We start from the raw sequence: 19,107 nt of genomic DNA, 5'->3' as shown, positions 1-19,107 counted from the left end.
ATGGCATCATCTTCTTTATAATATCAAGCAACGCCATCAGAATGAAGCTGATTCGAGACGTGTGTTCAGATTTATTTCCTTCCTGTTCCTTGTCGTCGTCAAATAGGCTCTTTTGTCAGGAAGCAGAGCGTGTGAGACTTACAATGTGGAGTCAGGCCCGAGAAAGATTTTCCCTCATTCTCTTTGTTCTTTCCCCTGCCTTCCCTGCTTCGCGCTCTATAATATTAAATCAGGTACCAGTGCCCCAAAAATCACGTGAAATGAGACTCAGTGGGATTCTTGTGTTAACTTCAGGAACAAATAGTAAAAAGCGGAGTGAATGTTCCACGTGATTTGCATCCCAGCTGGGCCTCAGCATTCTGCTCCTGGCGTAGAGTGAGGCGAACAGTAGAGGCATGCAGCGCAGTAAATAAGCAAATAAAAGGGCAATGATAGCTGTTAACAGCTGCCATCTATTTCAGTCAGGGGCTGCGGGGGCGATGCAGTGATGGGTCATAAAAGCGTGATTCCCAAGCTCAGGAGAGATGATGGGACCAATTTGTCCTGTAACACGTATGTGACGACTGAATTAATAGGTGACACATAAGCAACGCCGATGGTGCCACATGTACGTACTGACAAAAGGAGGGGGAGGCACTTAGGACAGGAAGAAGACAACGTTTACCCGGAATAACAGAGAGGAACTGATAACCAGGTTATAACTAACTACAGTACATCTAAACATATGAATGAATTATCATCCATAAACAGGCACACTGTGTTGTTGTACAGGACTGGGATATACAGTATTGAAGAGGTGTGGCCAAGTTGCACGTCCAGAGATGGTAACATATGTCTATACACTGTTTTTAAGAGATTTACGTATAGACACTATTGTTTTAGAGGTCAATGCTTGTCTCAACCATGCCCTAATTTGGTTTCTCTGAAGCTTATTGGATCATTCAAAAAAAACAATCAACCAATCAGAAGAGAAACTCAGTGCCTCCTCTATTCTGATTGGCTGACTGATAGTTTGTTTCTATAAGAGCTGCACAACTACATTGAGATGGATTTTGGTTCTTATAAAACATAGGTAGGAGATTCACTAGAATATGCACAGAAAATACACTGTTATAGGCTACACTGTTATTTACAGTATAAAAAAAATGCAGACAGGTTCAAATGCTGAACAATTAGTTCAAATTTTGCACATGATTACGTAAGCTGTTTAACACAACATGTTGAGCTATACATTAAGACAATCTTTCATTTTATGGCATACAAAAGAACTAGATGAGAATGTCTGCTTTGGTTCATCTGGTGAATTTAATTCCTGTCAAGTGCAAGTGTTTCATCACATTGCTACATAATTCCTGTTTATTAGTTTATGAGTTTATTAGCAACATCATGAGAAATGGACTGAAACAACTGATATCAGACAAATTATTTAGGTAAAATATACCCTGTGGGGCTTCTAACCACAATAGGTATAGTGAGGAAATGATTTGAAGAGCAAGTGGGAGTGACACAGTAGCCATTCACATGATCAAACTGACCTAGAGGGGGCAATGATGCTGCAAAAATATATAACTCAGACAGACAGACAGACAGACAGACAGACATAGATAGATAGATAGATAGATAGATAGATAGATAGATAGATAGATAGATAGATAGATAGATAGATAGATAGATAGATAGATAGATAGATAGATAGATAGATAGACAGATAAGAACTGGAAACACCAAAAACCCGTTCATTAACCAGGCCTCATTTGAGCCTCTTGCAAATAAACCAGAGAAAATTAGCACGTCTTGAATTGAACTCAATCACCTCTGTACCTGTCTGTAAAAATGAAGATGAAATGAGTTTGCACCTTTCTTGCTGGATGTATTATTCAGAGCAGATGCCTTCGTTACAAAAGCTGCTTAATCACACAACCTGTCACGTCATGTCTGATGTTAAGCTTCACTTCTTTCAGCAGAAAATTGGAATAAAATAGTCACTCTCAGATGTGACTCCCAGTGATGTTAATCCAGATTTTGTGAGTCTTTGTGAGTCTCTCTGGTGATTTTGTTGTCTGATATTTTTTATGGATTTTTTTTCTTTCTCTTAGAAAGATGCAAGTAAAATAACAAAAGTTTCAGCTGACTAAAAACTGATTAAAACTAAAAAGTTAACTTAATGGGAGATGGTAAATAGACGTTACAACCACACACACAGTACCTCATCTACACAGAGTACAGTCTCACAATCTACAGTTCAACTCAAAGCAAAAAATACTGTAATTGACAAGTGCATCAAACATACGTCTGTGTTGTATTGGAATCTGAATCAGAGACACACATGGAGAGAGAAAAAAAAAGAATAAGTGCCTTCTCTACACACACAGACACACGGGCACACTCACACTCACAGGTTACCAAAGACAAACTGAAGTACGTGAGCGGGGCAGCAAAGCGAGCGGCGCCAGGGTGAATAAAGAAAAATGCACTTCTGAGACTGGCACCCACACACTCGTCTTTGCATAGGAACAAAACACACAGACGCACACCCTGGTGAGATCCATCTGCCGGAGCCAACTGACTGAGGGCGCGGGTTAAACATTCAGTGTTTCAGGCACAGTATCGTCAGGTTCAGAGGAAGTCTGTGTGCACCACCATCTCATAAATCAGAAGAGTGGAGGGAAGTGGAGGGAGAGAGAGCTGAGAGAACAGAGAGAACGTGTCCTGTGCTGGAGGACAACAGCATTTTACCTGTCAGTAAAGGTAGCGGTGTTGGCTGCTTTTCAAAACAAAGTTCTTGTTTTGTTTTTTTTCAGCCATTTCATGTACGCCTCAAGGTAAGCATTCCTCCATCTGCCTATCTATATCATTGGATTAGTCATAACTGGAAATGTTTTTTATTCCTGTGCTGCCATCAGTCCTGATCTGATCGGTCTTTCTTTGTGGGGGAGGATACTGTAGTGTTTCAGGGAACGCGAGTGGAGCAGTGCTAGATGAGCTTAGGGCCCTTGAAGGCACATGGACAGGTAAAATGTAAGAAACATACATGTACAGGTAGAGCCAAATTATTCTGAGCTTTAGAGTACAGATCAAAATAAATACTAAAATCAACCTATAGATGACTGTCATTTCTCCTGTATTTTTGGTTACACACAGAGAGGACAGTAGTATGGAAGCTCTGAAAGCTCAATGCACTGCATCATAAGAAAAACAGTGGATTGAGTGGATGTCACTTTTTTGTGTCCCCTACTGTTTTCATCTCTGTGACTTGCAGCGCGTTTACATATTTCAACAGGTAAAAGAAGACATGTTATCAGTTGAATAGTCTTAATACAGTGCAAACAAAAACCATGTAAGCTATCATGATGCTGTATTCTTTACCATGTGTTTTGTTAAGTTGCAGTGTGTGATTAGGGGTCGTTAGCAGAGAGACGTTTCGCTGCAGACAGAAAAGAGGAGGTTGAAACATTTTTGGTGGGAATTAAATAAAAGCATGATTTCTGGAAAAAGGAGGTTTTTATACGCACATCATGCTGTAGGCTATTGAGGTGCAGGGCAATAAAAAGTAACGTAGAAAAAGAGAGGGTTGCCCGCACACTCTTGCAGGAGGTCACAGTGATTTATTCAGCACAAACGTTTTCGACCATGTGTGGTCTTCATCAGGTGCCAACAGAACAAAGGAACACTCACGCCCATATATAGGTTCACAGGTGTATGGGTGTGAGGTCCAATTAGGTGAGGAGGGGCGAGCCTGAAGGCAAGGGGCACATGGTCGAAAACGTTTGTGCTGAATAAATCACTGTGACCTCCTGCAAGAGTGTGCGGGCAACCCTCTCTTTTTCTAAATTAAATAAAAGCACAAATGAAGACCTCAAGATTTGTGGTTGATAGAAATGACTGAGTTCTTGAAATTTTCAAAGAGAAGTTGAACAACTGTGTGACACCTTTGATGTGACTGTTCACAGGGGAAATAAGGAGAATCACTATGCCGTTGATCTAGGAGCTGAGCTGAAGAAAATCTGTATTAAAATGACTGTAATTTCATATAAAACTGGTCAATGCAGCAACAAGGTGAAATATTTTTTTTCTTACAAAGGCTGACTGTAGCCACACGTTGTAACAGGTGGGTAATGCATAATTATGGTGTGCCAAGTAGGGCTGCCGAATTAATTACAATGTAATCGGAATGAAATATAGCCCAGCGCAATATCAAAATCGCAGGGGCTGTTTTTTTTTTTTTCTTTGATAAAGGTAAAATGAGTCCCAACACTGTTCTGCACTGTTAGCACCATAAGTGTTGTGTTGCTATAGAGACTCTGGCCTGCAAATCATATTCTGAAGTTGTAAAGGGACATGTTTGTTTGGTACAAGGCTCAGGAAAAATGACATCATCATTTTGATAATTTTCAAGAGAAAATAAAAAACCAAAATGAACATTCACACTGAAATCACAATTGAATATCACAATGTCTGCCCATATAGCCTAATTGCAATATGTTTTTTTCCCCATATCATTCAGCCATGATTGAAGGTGATATTTTGCTGATAATATCAATACAACATAATGATGATAATGAGAGGGCGAGAAATATATGTCAGTCGATTCAGTTGACTGTACACACACAGATACACTTAGAGCCTAAGAGTTAGAGGCATATACTATGTACTGCAGAGGGCAGACTGAAGTGAGAGAAGGAAATGGGGGTTAATGGTCCAAGTAAAAGCCCACTTAGGTAATCAATGGCCTCAAATGAACTTTTCATTCCTGCCAATTGAGAGTGACAGAGCTGACCATGATCCCAGTCCACCTACAGCTCTATTCAACAGGCCGAGGGGAAGGGAGAGCATTTTCATGTGTGGCGGAACTTTGACCCCTCCGCCCCAATCAACACGCCTTTACAGTTCACATGCACAAACATTAAGACTGTTTAAGACTCTTCCTGGAAATCTGACAATAAAAGACAATCAAAAGGGAGAGATGAGATAAAACAAACACCCCTGATCCCCATCCAGCCTCAAACTAAGCTAAAGTCACCCTGAATTAATTAAAATACCAACTTAGGTGTTTATCACAGATTTAAATCAAATGAAAATGACTCGCTGAGGGAGGGTTGCTTTTCTGGTTTTAATAAAAATAAAATACAGTCTGATTCTGTTGTCTTTATATTCAACGTCATTTTATTGTAATCTAATTTTGTAAAGCACTTTGAGCTACATTTATACGAGTGCTCCATAAATAAACAAACACATTTAATTTCAGCAACTGACCTTTGGTTTGTGTTAAACAAAGTTGACTCGTCTGAAATAGGCAAAATCTAGTTAAATTACCACCCTACAGCCATTTGGTTTGGTCTGTTTTGATCAGTGTTTTGTCTTTAGTCGAACTTATGAACCATCACCATTTCAAATTAAAGAAAAGGGCTAATACAGAAATATTCACTGACGTTGTTGTCTGATCAAACACTGATGAGCAGATAATGACGGAAGCTTAAAATTGCAGCGAGTTGATCACGAACCATGAAGTCCACATCTTAGGGAAGGCCGCAGAGAGAGAGAGAGAGAGAGAAAGAAAGAGAGAGAGAGAAATAGACTTGGGGGAAGAAGAAAGGTTCCTACCTGGAAAAACACAGCCATGGCAGCGATAATCCTCTTCTCCCTGAGTGCTGCGCTGAGGCTGTCGAAGTCGTCTGAGTTGTACATGTAGATCTGCATCTGTGAGAGACAGAGGTACAGAGTCACACTGTTAGTGGTGGTGGTGGTGAGGGACACATGAAAAGTACCAGTATTTGTTTTGTCAATGTGGATGCCAATGCCAATGCTCGTGTTATATTATTTTTCATTTGTAACATAAACATGAATGGTAACCATTTGTTGCATTGAATTGCTTCAAGTTCATTTACATCTTCAGTCCCTATAGTAATGTGTTGAGGAGTGAGAGTTTTCTGCTCTGGTTGGCCGTTAGCCCAGAGCTGCGGCTCCTCGTCCCTCTAATGACACAACGCAATCTGGACGTAGAACCTGAGCATCTGAAAACTGCACAACAAAGACTATGTCCCACCTCTTCTATATTCAGCCATGCATTAATCCACACTCTGTGCTGTGAATATCTCTGGCAGCAGGACAGTGAGTGTGGGACTGAGTCAGAATAAACTGGAGTGTGCGTGAGTGTGTGTTTGTGTTGATGAGGAAACAGGGGAAACGTGGAAACAATGGCTCAGAGGAAGAAGAAGAAGATACAGAGTACCAAGCTGGTGGATGAACATATTTACCACCGCTACCTGAAAAGCCTGCCGTAACCATCAGGCACTATTGGGTTGCCATGGTGATGCAGAGACGACACGCAGCGAATGTGTGCATACTTTGTGTGAGTAAATGATTGTATGTATGTGCACACACACAGAAACTGTGTTCATATGCATGTGTGTTTACATAATGGCTGCGTCCTCGTTTGCCAGGATCAACACTGGCGACATCCCTTGTGCAGCACTTCCCCCAGCTCGCTAATCCTCCCATAAAGAGCCCTGTGCATCACTTTTTGATCTATTTGTGGAGTAAACAGTTGTCAAGCAGCCTGATATAGAGTCTTTTTTGGTGAATTTATAGCAGAGACAACACATTCTCCCAGCCTGGCATTAATTAAAATCAAAGCGCTTGGATTGTGCTTGTGAATGCAGCGCAGAGTCAACAATAAGAATCAGTTTAAACAAAAATATTTGCCCCGAAGAGCCACTTGTGTGTTCGTCTTTACACAGTGACGGGAAAAAGTGATAACAAGACACGCAACCGGTACAAACCTGTGTGTTACTGCTCATTTAGCATTTGACCCAAGACCCCGGTCTCTCCATGTTTATAAAGAGAGGGAAGCTTCTGTCACGCAAACACAACGACAGCAGCGTCTGCCAAGAGGACGCACACGGTGTGGGCTGATGATTCAGACCACCACCAACAACAACAACATCATCATCATCACACACTGCTGTCAATCAGTCAATAAGTGCTTGATGATGGCTGAGTGTGAACAGATGGGACACATCAGTGCTGCAGAAGTCTGCGGCCTATTTAAGACCATGTCTGAAGGAATCTAAGAACAAACCATGCAGCAAGGCGTAGCTGACAAGAAAAGAGACTATTTGATTTTTTTTAAATTAGGGCTCTATAGAGGTGACTCTACGCTGAGACATACTTCTGTACATTTCTCTGGGGATGTTTTTCATCATTTAGGTCTTTTAGTTTCTGATGAAATGCTGCAGCAGACTTTTTTTTTTCCATCGACGTTTCTATAATACAACAAAATCTATTATAGTGCTTTACCTTATATTTCAACCATGTTTTGTACAGCTTTATTGTCTCACTGTTACAAGTCAGTTATATTGTGTGTGTGTGTGTGTGTGTGTGTGTGTGTGTGTGTGTGTGTGTGTGTGTGTGTGTGTGTGTGTTTTTTTCTCTGGGGCCTGAAAGTTGGCAGGATGTGTGACAAGTGATTGCATGTAAATAGATTTGTGCCTGGACGAGCTGGTGACCGGTGTACAGTGTGATTGCACTTGACAGATTGTCATCCAAATGTAAGGAGCAAAGATGACACAACCTCATCCACTTCCTGTCCCAACCTGCCGCACCACTGCAAACCTCCATGTAACTTTTGACATGTATTAGGTTCTTGTTGCATCCTTTCTATTTTCCTATGACCACCATTTCCTGTTTCTTATTATAGATGTCAGCAGTCATTTAACTCACATGAAAAAACAACAACAGTCTCAGTACAGATTATTGGTCGCTGTTTCCAGTGTGTTTTTAAAAATAGCGTGTTTGTTTTTTGTGTGGCACCCAGAGAGTACTATTTCAGTTTCTGTCCAAAGACTTGCACAGGTTGACTGGCAACCGGATAAGCGGTCTAGCCAGTGGGTGGATGTTGGGGTCTTGTTTGCTTGGTCTTTTGGCCTTTGTCTTATCTTAGTTCATTGGAAAACACTTCAGCATCATGCAATCTGTTTCTGTGTTACTTTCTGTGGTATTGCTTTTGTGTCTTGGCCATCCAGCCTGACATGCCATTTTCAGCAAAAACCTCTCCTGGATCTGGGTCCATAAAGAAATGTTTTTTTTCCAGTTTAGTTTGGAAGAACCTGGCTCAAAACCTTTGGTACTGTATGAGCTGCAGTGCTGACTGTGAGTGAGGCCTCATCATCCAACATCAGCTCTGGACGAGTCACTGATGCTTGTGTGGCTGAATCTGTGGAGTTTGGTGCCAGGCATCTGGTAGAAAGCCTGAAACCAGCAGAGTGGAGGTTGATGTAGCTGAAGATTCAGTGTGAAACTAGGTCCATATAAAGATGATAAATCTGAAATCTTAAAGAATATTACGCCCCTTTTCCACAGATTAAAATAGTTCCCAGGTGTCTTAAAGACAAGTCTGTGACATGCTGTGGTCAAAATGCCCCAAGGATCAAACATCATGGTTCTCTTTTCATCCGCTCAAAACAGCCCTGTTCAGAACTGGTACTATGTAGGGGTGGGGTAAATTCGAAAGCTACTGGAAGTCATCTGAGGGAACAGCTCATAAAACCACATGGATTTGAATCAAGGGAGCCTGAAAATGACATATTTTTTGCTCAATTCTCGCATTTTGGGGGCCGGAAGGCAAGACAAACACCCAAATATATGTTAAAGAGCCTTCAAAAAGTGATATTACCATAAGATGTCCCCTTTAACAGGTAAACAAGCTTCAGCTGAGCCGTGGCTAAGGATATCACACTATATTACCACTGTTGTTGTTCAGTGTTGCCTTCTTTCTACACTACACACTACCTGCTGCAATTTTTCCATTTTCCAGTAGCTGCACCTGACACACAGATATAATTAATAGGTAAAATAAATGCACAAATACACACCTACTGCACATTAGACCTCTTAATTAAGCCAGACACAACATGATGGAGACCACAGAGATGACAGGTTCATAGCATTCAAAGTGATGGATTGTACTCCATCAATTTCTTGTTGCAGCATCTTAACATAACTCAGCCACAGTCGCAGTTAAAGAGGAAAGACTTCATTCATAAGTTGCTCTGGACAAATGTGTCATCAAATGAGCTGCACTGCTCATTAATCCACAGTTAGACGTTTATGTGGTGCAGGTTGGTAATTGACTCCTTCTATAATGAAGTAATGGTGAGATTCACGACTGTGTGCTCATGTTTCTTTGAACTCAGTCTCCCTGCATATCAACATCCTCACTGGCACCATAGTAAGTCTGTGCATCTTCCTGCTTGTGATTCCTATGATCTTTCAGTAAACTGGAAAAAAAACTATAACAGGAGGCAGGAGAACCTGTCATTTCAGTGCAGGGGTAAATGTAAAGAAAAAGTCGGGTAAACTGTGGACTGTACAGAGCGAGAGGAGAAAGAGGAAGCCTTATGTCTCCCTCTCAGCAATCAGCCCTAGGGGGTCTGTATTCTGTAACAAGACCTCTCCCTTCCTGGAGTTCAAAAGCCTGAGTGGGAGGCAGAGATGTGGTTGAGCCTGGAGGCAAACCATCTCATCACCTAACTACTTATTTATTTTCTTCTCAGAAAAACACTTTCGAGGAGAGAGGGAAAACCCCTGTCGCTCGCATGGGAGGCAGGTCCACTATTTTAGATCTTCACATCAGGGAAAAAGATATCATCACCCCACTGGTCTGGAGGTCTGTGATACACCAAGCTGTACCCTGTAATCAGAGCTGGGGGAAGGCTTTGGTTAAAAGTATCTCCTCTGTCCAGCCTGTGTGAAGGGGAACAAGCAGACAGAGCCAGTCACAAGCACCTCAAAACCAAAAGTGACCCCACCCATATTATTAGAACCAATCAGAGGCTCCCTCCCTTTATAAATCTCCTTCAATTAATGTGTTGATGTCGTCTTTTTCTTCTTCTTCTACAAACACCTAACATACAGTAATCATCATCTGGTCAAAGGTAACTTGAGATTCTGAGACATTCATTGTCCTGGACCACATGACCAATTAATTGTGCTTTTTGTTTGTAACAATTTTCATGACAATCCATCCCAGAGTTGTCATTTTAATCTCAAGAGAGAAGTGGTTACTGATCAATATTGCACACAGAGACAAAAATACACAGATTCCAAGGTACCTGAATACATCAACACAGACGAGAAACAAACAGTGGATGAGACCATGGCAATTTGTATATTGTTGTAGAGTTGACTAAGAGGACACTGTAAATTAGTTTAAGTTATCAACTTACAAACACATGTTAACCAGTTAAGAGACATAGGCTGTTCAGTTAGAATTGGAAAAATAAAACTAAGCTAAGTTCACTAAAAAAGAGAAGGAAAAAAAAGGTAAACTGGGTTGCAACAACAGAGTTTTCTTTTCCTTCTACGTGTTTCGATTTTAAAGAGTTGTTTTTTCATTTGAAATGAAAAAGTTAGAACCACAGCTACAGAGGTTGCACAAGTGTCAGAAACGCACAGCCTGTGTTGCATGGGCATGGCAGCTGCATCTCTAAACTGCAGCAGAGAGGCAGGTCTCTCTCTCTCTGTGTGTGTGTGTGTGTGTTACATCATATTTGTAAAACACACACACATACAGTGTCCCCTCTATCTATGTGCACTAAAACAACTCCCCACCTGCCACACACACACCAGGTTACCAGTGTGTTCCTAGTTATAGTAGTTAAAAGCTACAGTATAGCTATTAACTGTAACACTATAGTGTCTTCAGTTATACTATTAACTATAGTTGATACAGTGACAATGTTTGTGAGTAATGGACCAGATTAAAGATCTTCAAACATATTAAATTTAAGTCACATCTGTTTTCTTCACACCTCCACAAAGAAGAGATTCTTTGGAGAGTTTTACTTCTGACACCATGCATGCCTAGGAGTCTGTTTATGTAATAAAACGTCAAGTCACATACCTCAATTTAGCAAAGTCAAACTGTAAAGTATAAAAATGAACAAAAATAGACACTGAGATTAATTACTTAAAAAATTCACAAAACTTTGAATAACAAGTTCACAAAAAACTTAAGTCGGTAAGTCGATTACAGTAAATCCTGATATTATGTTTGTAGTACCAATACTGAACGTGGGTTCAGGTGAGTGAGTGAATGGATGTGATTCAGTAAAAGACAAAACTCCAAAAAAAAGATCTGTTGTGTGTGTGTGTGTGTGTGTGTGTAGGGGTGTAGGGGTGTAGGGGTGGGGTGGGGCGATCATCGTCAGACACAGATGTGATATAGTGTAATGTACTCAATGAAACATTAATATATGGGAAGGTAAGCACAGGAGACAGACTCTCACCACGAGCAGGCTGCAGTGATGAATCAGGCAGCCTGCGCCGCTGACACCTTAATGCATCATTATTATAGATGTTCTAAGTGGTTTCGGAGGGAGGGAACAACGAGCTGATTTAAAGCTAACAACCCACCTGAAAACTAAGTGTACATGCATTCCTTCTATGATCTTACAAGATCCTATTATCTGTGACTGTCAACACCTCCCCTCAAGCTGGAACTCAGAGAACAAAGGCTGCATCAGTCAGGACTGCAAACTGGACAACCCCCCCCCCCCAACTCACCGTCAACACACCCATACACACTTTGAAACGTTCCCTCTAATGTCATTGCAAAGACAGTCGGTGTCACATTTACATGCAAGTACTAAGTGTGCCTTTAGAGGGTAGAGTGCATGTTAATACTGAACATCTGTTCACAGGTGCAGCAGCAGAGATTCAATGAATGTTCATTTTGGTCACTGACTGACTGAGTGATGATATTAAACCATTGGTCAGTTGGCTATAATTTTTTATTTGTTAATTTATAACAGGGACAATACATACAACATTGCCACAAAAAATGGAAAATGCGATGCATATAAGACGTCTACAGTAGCTATCTCTGGGGATGAAAACTGCAGTTCCTGTAATGACTACTACAGTTACAGTGAGTCAGCCCCCATGGACTCCCATAATAAAATGTTATAAAACTGTAGAAGTAAGGAAGACAGCTACCTGTTAGAAATGTTTAAAAATAAGGTGAGTGAGTTTGGTTTATTATAATGTCAATATCGCATTATTGAGATATTACGTATGTATGCAATTGTGAAATGCTGTCCTAATGTTATCTCAGCACACCCCAGCCAGGTCTGTCAGTTTTTGTGTCCCTGGAGACGGTTATATTATCTTGTGAGTTTTTGCAGAGCAAGACTTGTCAAATTGATGAAATTGATTTCTAAATTTGTGACACATTATTGTCTTTGCACTTGTTTTCTTAAGTTGCAATGTGTCAAGCTCTCAGGCCACTGTACAATTTACAATAAAATCACAAATGCTGCTTTCAGGAGCTGACAAATAAATCTGTTAATAATTGTTTTGGTTTTTGGAGGTTGTTTTCAAATCAAGTTCAGGCTTTTTTTTTTAGAGGGAGCCTTAGGTCAGGACAAGAGAAGTCCTGGTAGATTCAGTCTGCCAAGCCACCAAGCTGAAGTGGTCAGGATTTTTGCAATATGTGTATGGATCTACATATGACCTAGTGGTTTTAGGCTTTGGCATATACGCAGTTGCATTCAGCTGTGGGTATTTGAATTTGGCTAAGAGCACAACAGAGTCTGCAGAGGATGTTTTAATCCAAACGTCGGTGTTGTGCCTTCATTTTACTAAAAACAAAGGCCTGACTCTCATTTCGTGTATGAATTATGGTGAAAATCAAACACCTATCTCTGTTTGGAGCTCATAAAGCTAACATGACATGCAAGCCCAGGGGGGAGTACAATGCTGCCTGGATAACTGTGACCACATCACAGGCCATCTCTTATGTTTTCAATACACTGGTCCGTTGCATAAAACCTGTGGGACTGTGGAAGCAGCTTACAGTGTATTTGGGCTTCAGTTTTTTTTACATATAAATGAATTCCTTTAGGACAAAAATTGTTCAAACACAGAGTGGCATCGCAAAAAAAGAGGAAGGGGATGGAGGCACAGTGGCCTGACTTCATTTTACTCTGCTGTCTGACTCTAGTCCTCACTTCACTGATACGAGCCCTTAGGTTACAAATGGAGAGACTGAGGGTGATGAGGAAGATCAGTCACTTCAGGAACACCCTGTGGCCCACCATTCAGTCTGTACAAATTGCCTGCCTGGGCCAAGATACTAGTCAGGATGAGGTGAAGGCTCAGACGAATGAGTGCAGCAGTGGCCATTGTTTTGATTCTGGTGGCATTTTGAACCTAAATGTAAGTTAACTGCTCATTACAATTTTATAGAAAATAGAAAATGGGCACAGAGGTCTAAAGCCTGGGCAAAAGGTTGATAGAGTGGTTACAACTGTAATTTGACGGTGTGAAAGTTCTGTGCTTGGGCTCATCTGTGTGGACTGTGCAAGTTGTCGCTGTATCTGTATGGGTGTCATCCTACTGTCAAATATACACAGGTTAGATTATTTGGTGACTCTAAACTGTCTGTGTGACGTTGTTGTCTTTGTCTGTGTGAAACCCAATGACAGACTGGTGACCTGTAACCTGGAGCTCAGGTCAGATAGATTAATTCAGTCAATCAACAATCAATCAACGATGTTCATTTTCAACATCAAGATGTGACTCTTTCAATTTTCTTTGGACCAGAGGTGCTATTTGTATCAAATTACACCAGTGCTCTAGGGTTATGTAACCACTGTACAAACTAGGGCTGTCCCGATTATCATATTTTGATAATTGAATATTCACAGACATAAAATCGATCAAAATCGAAGCTTCAACGGCCGGGGAGTGCGCGATCGTAACGTTTGACTATTGCCGATGAGAACCGGTGTCAAAAAGGAAAAAAAAAAAAAAACGATCACGGACTTCATGATCGATTACCATGGCAACGAACGAAGCTTCGAAGCTTCGATTTTTTTGGGTCAGCCCTAGTACAAACAGTGACAAATTTACATAGACAGATGTTAAACTGACTTTACCAACAACAATCTGGTCGCGTCGTGTTGAGGATGTGATGAAGCATCAGACAAACATCCAACAACACTGATTCACATTTAAGGGCATTTCTCCAAGTCAAATCTTTGCCAAATAGTTACGCTTGGAACATACTTGGATACGGCAAATAAATATCAAAAATAATTTTATATCAACCAGCTAATCGATTAGATTGCATTGCAAATTGTTTCAGTACTCATCAGGAGTAATCTTTAAATCAAGAGAGGGTTTCACTTAAACCACAAACCGTCAATATCCCAACTGACTAACTTTAATTAAAAATGGAGGCTAACATCATGATTGTGATTAGAATGTGATAAAGTGTGCGACTCCCTCTTACGCAGCAGTGTTTCATTTTATCAGCTTCAACCCTGGACATGCGTGGAATTTATAGGAAAGAATTAAGTGGCAGCATTACAGCAGGCATGTTAATGAAATATGTTGCAGGCTTAGCGGTGGTAGATAACACATTAGCATTCAATGGATTTCTGACACGGACCTCTGACCACAGGAAACGTTACTTCTCCTCTGTTTCAAACCATAAGAAAACAATTCAAAAACACGTGTTCGACAGAAACCTCTGAGAACTCCTGTCATTCTTTTCATCCACCTTCAAGCGTCCCCTGGGACAGCTCTGTTGCCTCGGGAAGGAAATGTAAAGCAGGCGCTGCTACGGGGCCGGTGATGCTGCCACGACCCCGCGGCGGGCGCTATGAGACTGGGCACGCCAGCCTATGATCCCCCCCCTCCCTGAGGGACTGACAGATCTGAGGCGACATAAGCAAGGCTTTGTATGAAAACAGACAACAGAATGCGCCGCATGGAGTGCACGTCCTTGCTGAGAGGAGAGAGCGAGGACATCAAGAGGAAGGTTTGATGCAGTCTCTCTCTCGATCTGATCCACGCTGTGGGGGTTTTGAATTCCCCGGCCCCTCTTGGAGCTGGAGAAAGGGCGTCCATCAAAGAAGGTCACACGATGTAGCGTTGCCGGTCACTGATGCAACACTCACACTGCATTTCATTTCCCTCAGCACCGCGGCTTTACAAAACAGATTGGAGACGTGGGGACAGGCCTGTACAATCTGGGTTATGAGATATGTTTAGAGCATGCGGCGACCTCGTGCAATCTATCTTAAAACCCAATTGAAATGCATTACGTGAGAAATGGCTCTGAGAGTCAGCTGTGGCTTGTTCAATTTCAACAGTGTTACTTTTTCATAAAAAACGAAAGGGGGTGGGCGGAGTAGGGGGAGATATTGCTTTTGCCTAAAAGAGAGAGAAAAAAGAAACCACGTAAACACAAAAAAATGCTGGGGCCCGCCCCCATCAGCAAGGCAGATTATTAAAAAATGGTACGAAGCAAGCTCGGCATCTGGGACAGCATGTATTTGCCCTCTAGGTAGCATTGGGCTTTTAAAGAATGACTGTGTTTTTTTAGTGTCATTGAGGACAGGCACCAGGAAATATGACATTATGTTAGGAATGGCATGTGTTCCCTATCTGGAGGGAAGGTCAATCATAAATAAAAGAGAAATAAATATAAAAAACAAAGCAGTGCAGCCTGGCAGTCATCAGTTATCTTTGAAGGTTTAATGGAATGTAGCTGGCTGAGGCAGAGAGGGAACAAAAAGTAGAGGGAGAGGAAGAACGGAAAGGCAATAAACGAGGAGAGCACAAACAGCATAAAGGCAGAAAGGCTGGATATAAAAATAACACGAGAAAACTCCAAGGATACCATTACTAATAAGATCAACGGCACAGAAAAACAACCCCCATCACCATAATGTGGTTATGTACAGTGCACCTTCATGTGTTAGCCTCCAACATCCAGTAACTCTGATTTACTTAACTTCTGTTGTTGTTGCTGTTGTAATATATGAGAGGAGAACAAACACTTTTCTCCATCAGCTCTGTCTGTCTGTCTGTCTGTCAGCGTAACAGCATAGTCCCTCTGCGTCCATCTATTCAGTCTTCCAACTGGCCTGTCACAGATGTGTTACTCACTGCATGGATTTTAGCCTCCTTTGATACGTGTGTCAGAGAAGCTCAGAAACAGCTGACAGAACCACTACTGGGAAACTGTACTCAAGTTAAAGCACAGCTGAAATTTTACCCAAGAAGAAGTCAAATGTAATAATTACAGCTCCACGGCAGGTGTCAATAGACTTCAGACAGCAATGTTAAGCTACATAAATCAAACAGCTGCCAACCCATACATAGTTAACACATAATTTAGAAGCAGAGAAGATGGAGATTTATGAGCAACTTAATCTGCGCAGCTGCTGAAGCTAACAAATCTGAGTTGTGTTTCCACTGCACTTTTTGCTGCAAAATACAAGCAACTTTTTTTTGTTTTTGTTTTTTTTACAAAAGTTGAAGACACACAGTTGCGAATGTTCTGTGTTTGCTCGGTGCTGTTGTGTAATTAAAGCTGATTCCCGGTAGTCTGCTTCTCCGTCTGAACTTTTTCTCTACGGTCCAACTTGAAACCAAAAGTGTCTCCATTTTAATCCAGCAAAATATTACTTCTTTGAATAGTCTGAAAAACCCCCTCATGGGAGCGTGTCAGTTTTAAGTGACATTTGAGAGTTTTCCCTTGTGTTTATTCTTTTTCTTTTCATTTTCTCCTTCTTAGGTTTGCAATTACTTCAAATTGCAAATTAAGCGGTGGGGAGAGGAGAGGAGGGGAGGGGAGGGTTACACCGGGCCATAGGTGCCGGTTGATCGTTGTAATAACGCAGAAATCCTTTAGGGGGCGACAGAAGTTACGCACTATAGCTTTAAGTAATTGGTTATTGCCAAAAGAGGTATCACAATGACAATTGAGCCTAACCCACTGATTAAAGTTTTCATACAAATACAATCTAAACTATAGGGATGTCCCGATCCGATATTGATATCGGATTTATGTCCGATATCAGCCAAAAAAACAAATATCGGATTATATCGGACTGCATCTAAAATCTCCGATATAAACGCTCCGATAAAAGCAGTCCAGCACTTCTGTCCCATATGAATAGGTGACTCTCGTTCACACTCCAACACAGTAGGTGGCGGTAATGCACCTTAGTGTTGGTGCGCCGTCTGCCAGAGAAGAAGAGCCCCCGGCTCCAGCATGCAGAGATCACATGATCACAACAACAACAGCGTGTGTGCGATTCATCCATGGTGCGATTGTAGCAAGGAGAAGTGATGTCGGCTGTGTGGCACGTAGACTACACACACGTACGTGTACACACACACACAGACACGGGTGCATGGACAGGTCGCGCTTGCCCGCTAATAAACGGTAAATGCGCTATATTGCTCTAAATGTACAGTTCAAATTAACTACCGACAGGGTCGGTGGTCAGATTCTTCTGGAGGAAGACCAGCTGGTCCACATGTTGTGCCGTGTTAAAGCAATTCTTACCGATCTGGCATTTCACACAGCACAGCCAAGGGGGCAGTTGTGGGTCTGAGAAGTGAAGCTCACTTCCGCGTTCAAAAAACTGCAATCCCCCCGGCTTCCTCTGGGGGCTGGTGTCAGAAAGCAGCATTCCCCATAGACCCCCATGTTAAAATCGCCGATTTTACATCCTCAATAAACATGTTAAAAGCCTGGTGTCAGAACGTTTTTTTTTCTCAATCGATAGTTTCTACCCCCGCACACACTCTGAGGGGGGTGAATTTTTTTTTAACTCTACCGTTTTACTGTTATTAGGTTAAGATTCTGGCCAATTAGGGCGCGGAAACGTTGAGTGACAGGTCCGAGCAGCTCCGTGGACAGCTGCTTCGAGGCCAGTGGGCGGGTTCTCGGCCGGCCAATCCAACATGGCGCTGTTCAGGCCGCCATATTTGAGTCACAAAAAATACTCCCCAAAACCAATGGGTGACGTCACGGACGCTACGTCCATTCTTTTTACAGTCTATGAGCACAGCACAAACATTTGAAAATCAACAGCTCCACCTCTCTCACAAGTCCCACCCACCTCCACGAGCCCCCTCCCTCCCTGCTGCATGCGCTGGCATGGCAACGGTAAACAGAACAGGAACGCGAGTGAAACGGGAACAACACAAACAAACACAACACAGAGTTTTAAACCGTATAAACGGACTCAGTGATGATGACTGATGAGTTTTATAATAAACTGTTGTTAGGCTACTGCTACTGGAGCAGGGGAAGCGATTGTTACAGATTACAGTTCTCAACGAGCCGGGCCGGACCAGCGCCACCTGATGCGCTGGTTCAGGGCCAAAATAAATCTGTGACCGAGCCGAGTCGAGCCGCGCCGGTCCGGAGTTCAACCGGGTCCGGACCATTGAGAAGTCACAGAGCTAACAGTAGCCTAGCCGTTAGCACTGGATGCTTTATAGACACATGTGACTTCCTGTGTTTACGTATCACTCGGGGCTGCTCATTATCAACGTTACAATATCACACATGAAACTCCGCGACCAGAATTATATGAGAATGAAAATTTGAGTTTTAACCCTGTTGGGTTTCTCTTACATTTTAATGTATCATTAGATTATTAATAGCATTTTAACTTAGACAAAGAAATGTGCAAAAGTTCCAGAAAGGTAAGAATAGCTTTAACAGTGCTAAAGCCAGAATTAAATTAACGATGCTAATTTCTGTTAGCCCGTCTATGGCGTTTTACATTATACTTTAGCATTAAGCTAGCTGGCTTTATGCTTAGTTGACACTGGCTGTGTGTTTTGAACGTTATTTCAAACTGTGGGTTTGATTAAACATCTTTGATGCTTAAATATTGCTGCTTAATATATTGCTTTACTCATCTTTTTATTTTATGTATGCCATTTTTACTGTAGGGCAGGCTATAATCTTCAATTTGGAGTGACAAATAAAACCTTGAAGCAAGAAGATTTTGCCTTTTGTTTGACATTGATGTACATACAGTAATTCAATAACAGTTGTAAATAAGGTTTATTTTTTAATATTTTACAGTTCAAAAGTAAGCTCACTCCTGTCTGTCCCATAGAAGAACATGACAGCAACAGCCTGTCAGTCAGCAACAGGAGGACTCTTCTTTGTAGCCTATTAGAATTTGAAAAATATAAATAATCTTTTTTTTTTCACCACCCCTAATATCGGATCAATATCGGTATCGTATCGGAAGTGAAAAAGTGGTATCGGGACATCCCTACTAA

General features: G+C 41.6%; 1 protein-coding gene across 1 annotated transcript in view; it reads right to left on the bottom strand.

The window, feature by feature from the left end:
• LOC310985656 (receptor-type tyrosine-protein phosphatase gamma-like) overlaps window positions 1-19,107 on the bottom strand; it is a gene marked incomplete at its 5' end in the record, with an annotated part of 340,997 nt that overhangs the window by 96,709 nt on the left and 225,181 nt on the right. The window contains one exon of the mRNA XM_083971275.1: window positions 5,602-5,697. Within this exon, the coding sequence (XP_083827401.1) occupies window positions 5,602-5,697 (96 nt within the window). The remainder of the gene's footprint in view (window positions 1-5,601; window positions 5,698-19,107) is intronic.

The sequence above is a fragment of the Trachurus trachurus genome (genome assembly GCF_905171665.1).
Source record: "Trachurus trachurus genome assembly, chromosome: 5".
Lineage (NCBI taxonomy): Eukaryota > Metazoa > Chordata > Actinopteri > Carangiformes > Carangidae > Trachurus > Trachurus trachurus.
Note: the sequence above shows the minus strand (reverse complement) of the source record. Positions and strands in the feature narration are given on the sequence as shown.